Genomic DNA, 9,221 nt, shown 5'->3' with positions numbered 1-9,221 from the left:
CACTAATTAATAAATAATCATACGTTTGTTTGATGTAAATAGACAGTGATTTCAGTGTTCAGTTTTGAGTGAACTCGGTAGAAGGTAATTTTGGCCTGGATCATTTTTTAGTGACCATAACAATATGCATAAAATTGTATATGTTATCGGTGTCGAATTTATATCTAAATGTATTCCATCGTGATTATATTTTTCCTTTACATACAGGATCGTGATTGAATACAGTCTTCAGCACATCATAGCTTATGAGAATTGCAAACAAGATGTACAAAATGTTGAGATCGGTTGTTATTGCTGTGTTCTCCGTTATTCTGATTTCTAACGCGATTCATGCATTGGACCTCGAGGTTTTTGACCTTACTCATGCACAAGACGGGGATGCAATAGCTTGGCCGATATATCCTCAGTATAACTTCACCATACTTCAACGAGGCTTAACGGAAGATGGCTATTGGTAGGTGACGTTTACATTTTGTTTGGTCGGTAGGCCACATGTCACGTGGGAAAACGCGGTAAATCGCACATTATTTTTGCTAAATATATGGCCAATTTATGAGCAAATTATTGACGATTTTCGGCGATTTTAGCCGATTGGTCAAGATTTGAAACAATTTTGTAAAATTTACCTCAGTTTGTTGTGGTTGATCAAAATTTAGCATCATTTTCAGCAATTTGCTGTGATTTCCAGCCATTTTGCAGATTTTAAGCTTTCTTAGGAGATTTCATGGTGATTTTTGGCGACTTAAGATGCTTAAGGGAAGGGGGTTGAACGTTTGGACAGTATTTATTGTGGGACATTAGAGCACATCAGATATATCGAATTGCATTCTGAATACGAAGAATGTCCTTCTGATATCAAATAATTTTGATTTTTTGAAATTCGCAATGTAATACACATTTTATGGCAAATCATTAAAAATTGATATTTTGATATTTAACAGTACTTGAATTAAACTTTATAAATCTGATGATTTATACTTAAAGTGTATGTAGGTGGGATGAAAAGCCGACGATCAATTGAAAATTTTGACCTTTCGTATTGAAGATATAGATTTTTTTCCCAAAACACCAAAAAAATTGGTCTTTCGGGGAAAAAATCCATATCTTCAAAATTTTCAATTGATCGTCGGCTTTTCCTCCCAGGATACACTTTAAGAATATTTCATTATATTTATATCATTAAATTTATTTCGAGGACTGTTATATATCAAACATTTGAAAAATATCAAATTTTAATAATTTGTCATAAAATTTGTATTATATCGTGAATTTCAAAAAATGAAAATTATTTGATAGCAGAAAGACATGCTTCGTATTCAGAATGCAATTCGATACGTCTGACATGTCTGAGGTGCTCTCATGTCCCACAAAAAATACTGTCGAAACGCCATAAACGCTCATTCTAGATCCCTTAAGCCGTTTGACCAAAATTTGAAACAATTTTGTCAAATATACCTCAATTTGCTGTGATTCATCAAACTTTACCGCGATCCATAGTGATCGGTCACAATTTAGCATCATTTCCCGCAATTTCCAGCAAATTGTCGTTTCGGGCGATTTACCGTGTTTTCCCATGTGACATAGGGCCTGTCGGTAAGGATCCGTGCAAAAAGAAACGGATTAAGCAATTGTTTTGGCAGGGTGAAAATGGGGCAAGCAATTTTTTAGCAGGTCGAAATGGAGACGAGAGATTTTTGGCAAGTCAAATAGGGGTAAAGAGATTTTTGGCAAGTCAAATAGGGGTAAAGAGATTTTTGGCAAGTCAAATAGGGGTAAAGAGATTTTTGGCAAGTCAAATAGGGGTAAAGAGATTTTTGGCAAGTCAAATAGGGGTAAAGAGATTTTTGGCAAGTCAAATAGGGGTAAAGAATTTGGAAAATTAAGAAAACGCCAATGCAAAAATGCAATCTTTTATGCTCGCTACGCTCGCATATACATCTAGACCATTGCAAATTGAGTTCCCGCAAATTCATCAGGCCGAAAAGGGGAGCCATTTTTGGCAGGCCTAGAACTGGAAATTGGCCCACTCCGGACATATCATTATTGTACAGCCCCTAAAACCGTTAGAGCGTCCCAAAAAGCCTTATACTTATTCTGGCGGAGATCTAGGTCATTGTTACGAGTCATACACTGTTTGATTAAGGGATCTAAAATGAGCGTTTATTGCGTTTCGACAGTATTTTTTGTGGGACATGAGAGCACCTCAGAACTATCGAATTGCATTCTGAATACGAAGCATGTCTTTCTGATATCAAATAATTTTCATTTTTTGAAAATCACAATATAATACAAATTTTATGACAAATTATAAAAATTTGATATTTTTCAAATTTTTGATATATAGCAGTCCTCGAAGTAAATTATATAAATCTAATGATATATTCTTAAAGTGTATGTAGCAGGGAGGAAAAGCCGACGGTCAATTGAAAATTTTGACCTTTCATTTTTGAAGATATGGATTTTTTCCCAAAAGACCTTATTTTTGTTTGGTGTTTTGGGAAAAAATCCATATCTTCAATACGAAAGTCAAAATTTTCAATTGATCGTCGGCATTTTTATCCCACCACATACACTTTAAGTATAAATCATCAGATTTATAAAGTTTACTTCAAGTACTGTTAAATATCAAAAATATCAATTTTAATGATTTGCCATAAAATGTGTATTAAATTGCGAATTTCAAAAAATCAAAAATATTTGATATCAAAATGACATTCTTCGTATTCAGAATGCAATTCGATATGTCTGATGTGCTCTAATGTCCCAAAATAAATACTGTCCAAACGTTCATACCCCAGCCCTTAAGCTAACAAAATCTAAGTCTTTAATTGAAAGCACGTTATGATTGGTATAATATATGACAACAAATGCACATACACAATATAATCAAATATAATCACTCTTTATCTATTTAGTACTTAGCCAGCATTCTTCTTCTTGGTGATCATAAAGTTCTTGCAATGTTCTGGACTCCTTGTGCTGCTTTCTCCAAACTTAACTCCTTGCGCTGCTTTCTCCAAACTTAACTCCTTGCGCTGCTTTCTCCAAACTTAACTCCTTGCGCTGCTTTCTCCAAACTTAACTCCTTGCGCTGCTTTCTCCAAACTTGGTGCTATTTCCACCTTTAACACAATATCTTCAGGAAGCAGGACTGTGTTGTATCAAAAACCATAGATCATCATATTTGGATAATCTATGCATGAACCAGACTAATATTCCTTTCTTTGACGTATTCTAGATCTTCTCCGACAACACTGGCAGGCAGTAGTGCATTGACTACTTAAATTAATTCTGGTTCATAATTTCCAATTGTGAATAATTGTGTTTACATTTTCTTATATATCAAGCAGTGGGAAATCCCAAATATTAATAGCCAAATTTGATCTTGCCTTAATTATAACATTAACCTTTCACATGACATCATTACCTGAGGGGAATCCCGTGATGGCATCTTCACTTTACAACCTCAGGGGGGTTTCCAAATATTCCAAATTAGATATGGTTCAACTTGTTTTGCTCAATTTGAGAGGGGAATCCCCCCCCCAAACTGTCATCACTCATGTAACTTTGTAAATCATCAAATTAAATTACTCAGGGCACATCACATCAGCCTTTACACCACGGACTGCAAACATAATTATCTACACATTTAATGGATCGAATATCAACATTACATTTCATGACTATACAAATTTGATATTTAGTTCGCACTGTATAGTCGTGCGGAAGGTTCTTTTCATGCTCATTCAACTGTATAGAAACGGCCTTGATGCACGTGAAATAGGGAAATAATAAAAGGCAAGTCTCGAATCTCTGTGTAAAAGCTACGGAAGCGTAAACTGTATCAAGTCAAGTCAAGTCAAGTCAAGCCTCAAGTCAAGTCAAGTCTCATTTACATAACATTTTTTCGAAATTGTTTACCCGTTGACACCCCCATTTAAGTATGATAAACAATTACTTTCATCATCATCAGTCGGCTGCTGAGTAGGCGGCTACAAGTTTCTTCCAACTTATGCGATCCTGGGTTAGATCTATTATTTGGTATGGTTGGAAAATGCATTCATTCTCCCCAAGCAGGCGCTGAATATATGTAAGCAATTGAATACATGAATACAAAAGCCACCTAAGTCCATGGGAAGTGATTTTGAGAGAAAACCCTGTGTATCATTTTATTTCCTTCAGTTAGATTTACTTGGTCAATATGGTAAGTTTTATGTGCAAATGAGTGGATTAACCTGTATTAAGTATGACGATTAGCATTTCAGGGACTTCGTGGGGTTCATTTTAAATTTTGGACTTTTTTGGGGGGTGTTTTTTTAAAATCATATACAAAGACAACAATGTTAGAATGAGATTACCACTAGTAAGATAATACAAAATAAAGCACACAAGTATGTATAATGTTGATAAGCATTCTGCCATGTAATATAAACCACACACTTTCCTTTATTAAACCCTTTTTTTTCAAAAGTCACTTTCTAGCAATGAATGTGTTACAAGTGGACTTTTATACATACTGGATTTCAATCAATGTGTTACAAGACTCAAATCATGGAATTGGGTGATTCTTTCATACATGCTATTTTTCACATGCCCAATAGACACGGAGGATGAATTTGAGTTGTTCTTTCATACATATGACAGGCCTATGTATAGCAACAATTTCCCATGCTTAACTCAATTGGCCAAAGTATGGACTTAGGTGGCTTTTGTATTCATATATTCAATTATGTCTTTTTTTCTAGGTTGGAGTACAATGCTTTTGAAATGGCAGAACATAGTGGTACACATATGGATGCTCCGTGTCATTTCGGCGAAGGTGGTCTCAGGGTGCACCAAATCCCGCTAGAGAAGCTCGTTGGGCCAGGAGTCATAATTAATGTGAAGGTAATTTGTTATTCGCAAATTATGAACCAAATAATATAAAAAGATAGCAGGAATTCTAAAGATAGTCTGACGACTGGCACCAGTATGTTCTTAGTTACCTGTTTTCGAAACTCGGTCGCAAACCCACGACAGTCACGACACAATGTACATATCACGCGATATAGCTATAGTCTATTCAAGCACGACATACGACTGTCGTAAGTTTACGACTGACCCAGCAAACACAAAACGTTTTCGACATCATTCGCAAAAGGTTATAAAGAAAACGTTTAAATGTCGGGTTATATAAAAGGTTTATTAAGGGTATAAAACGTTTTCACAACCTTAAAAAACATTTTTGATAATCTACTGCTCAGCAAACAAAAATGTTTTACAGAAAACGTTTAAATATCGGGTTATATAAAGGGTATAAAAACGTTTTAATAACATTCCAAAAATATTCTTGAAAACTTGATACAAAACATTCTAAACAGAATGTTATTTTGGGGTTGAAAACATATTTTGCGAAAAATGTTTGCCCAAAATATTTTCAATAACGTTTTAAAAACGTTTTCAAGACCTTTATATAACCCGACATTTAAATGTTATTAAAAGGTTTTGAAAACAACATTTTCAGAACATTTCTGTGTTTGCTAGGTTCAAATATTTTAAGAGAATGTTATTTAAGTATTGTTAAAATATTTGACAAATATGTTTGTAAAAATAGTGTACAATAACAGTTTTTGAAAACATTTAAAAATATTGGTGTAGTGTGTTTTCATACAAAACGTTTTAACACGTTATCATGACCTTTATATAACCCGACATTTTAATGTTATTAAAACGTTTTTACCTAAACCAAAAGCCAAAATATAACTTATTTAAAACGTTTTTGTGTTTGCTGGGGAGTTACACGAAACGGGCCTAAAAAAGCGCAGTGATTTATAGTGCGCTACGCACAGGCACAACGCCTAGATGTTGATCCACAAGCCTCAGCACACCGTCCAGTGTACTTCGGTTATATATAATGCGCTTTTATAAATGTGCACGTGACCACCTCCGCGCGACCATAACAGCTAATAGACAGTAAGTCTCGAAGTGACCTTCTACATAGCAAGTGTCTTTCTATACATTTGAATGCAAAGGCGGAACAACATGAGACTGCTGTGCAGCAAAATTGTCTATTTTGTTCAACTTTGTGATTATATTGTAAACGGTTCCGTCTTTGAATATTTTTTCCGTCATCAAATACTTTCAAAATGTTGTTTTTTATAACATATTACAAATTCGGAATTGCAAAATGTGTGTGTGTGTGGGGGGGTGTACAGGTACATGTTAATATGTGAGTATAAGCCTGTGAAGAATGTGGTCTTTATAGTTCAAGGACAAATTGGCTCTTGTCTAAGGCTTATATGCATACCAATGTATGCTTTTCATTGCAAAATTGCAGCCATTTTAAATTATCGCAGTTTTTTTTAATTGCAACTTCCTACGTACAAAATGACGTTTAATTGACTCGCGCCAAAAGAATTCAATTCACACGTTGCTACATCTGACATAGCTTGACCAGCGAATGTGGTGCTGATGTGATGATGACGTGATTCAATTAGCCAATCAGAAGCACACTTGCGTATACGCCATAAACTGCGCCAAATTGGCTGACCGCTGAAATTCTCTGCTGAAAACTATAATTGGCATAAGGTCGCAGATCACCAAATCGGCTCTCCGTTGAAAATGATGCCAGTCTTTCTCTATAGAAAATGCTGCTTAAAATCATTAAAAAAATTCTCGATCTCCTATCAGTGGTACACTTGCAGGATTTAATATTACTAATCATGACCAATCCAAATGAGCCAAAATTATGCAAATTCAATACATAAACATGGAGAGATCATGGAAGGATCATACGGAAGGTGCTATATTAAACCTATTTTGTTGAATGGCGTAGACATATCTTAAGCACGGATTTGTAATTCTAACTGCACGGAATTTAATCTCACTGCACAAACGTGGAAGGAGGCACGCTAAAATAGCCCCTGGTCAATAATTTGCAATGAAATTCCGTCAAGTCAAAAAATATGTTACACATCATGACATAGCTACATGACACATGATTGATTGAATAAAATGTTTAAATGGCAGACTGTAAACAGAATGTGAAGCGACATTGCTCGAGTGCATACATCATAATCTCAGTCCATTTTTGAACTGTATTATGCAAAAAAATTCTCGATCTCCTATCAGTGGTACACTTGCAGGATTTAATATTACTAATCATGACCAATCCAAATTAGCCAAAATTATGCAAATTTCTGCTCATTTTAATGCTTACTTTAGGTGTAAGAGTTTTTCTGAGAATGGACATTAATTTGGTTTGGTGTAATACGCCCGTACGCTAAGTAAAGATTTGTTCTAAGTCTAATAATAATTTTTAAAAAATTTTTTAGACTGCAACAAGTCTGTCCTAAAACATTGTATCTGTTTGGATAATGATTTGGAAATTCAAAATCATATTTGCCACACAATGTGAAATTTAAAAAAAAAGGGGGGATTTAATTAGGTCCAGAATGAAAGAATACAGTGTTAAAATTTGAAAAAATGTTCACATTATTTCAAAACTGTTTTGATTTATCTATTTTAATTACTATATTTACAGTCGAAGGTCGAGAATAATAACGATTACAGACTCGCCTTATCTGATATCCAAGACTGGGAAAACAAGTACAACATAATTCCTGATGGTGCAATCGTTTTTATGAACGCTGGATGGTCCCAGAAATATCCTAACAAGACACTTGTATTCGGCAGCGATGACCACATGGATCCCACTACGTTCCATTTTCCTGGTTGGCACGAGGATACCGTTGATTGGTTGTTGAAAAACCGAAATATACACGTCATTGGTGGGGACACGCCTTCGTTTGACTACGGGCTGTCGACAACGTATCCGGTTCATAAACTGCTCGGTGCAAATAATATTCCGGGTATGGAAAATGTCGCCAACTTGGACTCCATCCCAGAGAGTGGTTCAATCATATATGTTGCGGCTTTTAAGATCTATGACGGGAGTGGTAGTCCATCTCGAGTTTTCGCGACGGTTAGCGGAGCCACCAATAATTGGTCGAGCAAATGCTTGATCATTTTGATGGGCATATTTTATTGCCGCTCCTATTAAATATATCAACTGAACTTAATATAAAAGATCAAGACCCGAGATTTGCATATAGACGAATCCAACGAGCCAAGTCATGGTCAAGATTTGGTCGGCCATCTTTGGGTAGCCGCTAGCACCAACCTGGTGTTTGGAGCGCCCCATTGTGCAAATAAAAGCCGCCTAACACCTAGAGAAGATGCAAGGACGAGGAGGGTTAATAGAATAATATATACAATAGAGATAATTCCGCAGGTAATCCCGTCGCATCTATTCATACATACATGTAGTCCTTTTGTTCGCAAGTACATCCATTTGTAGCGTTTGATATGGTGTAGTTAATCCGATTATTATGTCACTTCAACAGCGAATAGACCATGTAGAAGCTGAGTGTTTTCCGAAGGGAACTATAGGGCCTATTGTGTTGTAAACTTTAATCTTTTGTCTACCTGTGTTTTCGCGGAAGGTGTAAAACGAGTGATGGAATGCAGTTTAAAATTTCCGCCAAGGCCGAATCATTTCACATTTTGGGTGCATTGTAGCCGACGGCTACCCAACTAAAGGCTGCTAGTCAGGTGTAGGAATGCGTGGATTTGGATTCGTCTATACCGGAGGTGGATTTAACCAATCGAAAAGTACGATGTATTAAAATGTTATTCTAAAGCCATCTGAAGGACAGTTAGATGGGGTCATGGGGTGGACAATATAACATAATTATATCGGATATGTAGCCGATAAAATGCTTAGCACAATGCTTAGACTAATGTTGAATGTATTACTCCATTGCTGAGCGAAAAGCGTTTGGTATTTGACCAATGGAGTAGCGGCGCTTTTCCCAACACAACAAAAAGCGCTCTAGCTCATTGGCTAATCGCTGTCGCTCAGTGATGAAGTATAAATTCAGCTTTCGGCGTTATGATTGCAGACAAGATCTGCTCCTGTTTTTAATCCCTTGATTTTTGAACAAAAGAGAAATTAAAACGGAACAATAGCTGGTAAAGCTGTAAGATATGTGATTGCTGTATGTAGGTCTACACACATAAGCGTAACGAGCTTTGCGAACATCATTTTACAATGTACGGTCAATTTCCCGAAACGGCTAGTGTGTATATTGAGGAGTTTCGATATAATTTTTGACCGCACATAATTCAAACTCCAACGTACTGAATATCTTCTCCCACTGTAAGCACTCTTTATACGAATC

The 9,221-nt window shown here is 35.9% G+C and overlaps 1 protein-coding gene across 1 annotated transcript; it reads left to right on the top strand.

Moving 5' to 3' along the window:
- Positions 1 to 213: 213 nt before the first annotated feature.
- On the top strand, positions 214 to 9,221 carry LOC140151960 (isatin hydrolase-like). The gene is made up of 3 exons (XM_072174263.1): positions 214 to 454; positions 4,746 to 4,887; positions 7,523 to 9,221. Exons 1-3 carry the CDS (start codon positions 246 to 248, stop codon positions 8,039 to 8,041), a joined length of 870 nt encoding a protein of 289 aa, XP_072030364.1. The 5' UTR covers positions 214 to 245; the 3' UTR covers positions 8,042 to 9,221.

This window comes from Amphiura filiformis, chromosome 5 (genome assembly GCF_039555335.1).
Source record: "Amphiura filiformis chromosome 5, Afil_fr2py, whole genome shotgun sequence".
Lineage (NCBI taxonomy): Eukaryota > Metazoa > Echinodermata > Ophiuroidea > Amphilepidida > Amphiuridae > Amphiura > Amphiura filiformis.
This window is presented reverse-complemented; position numbering and strand designations above follow the sequence as displayed.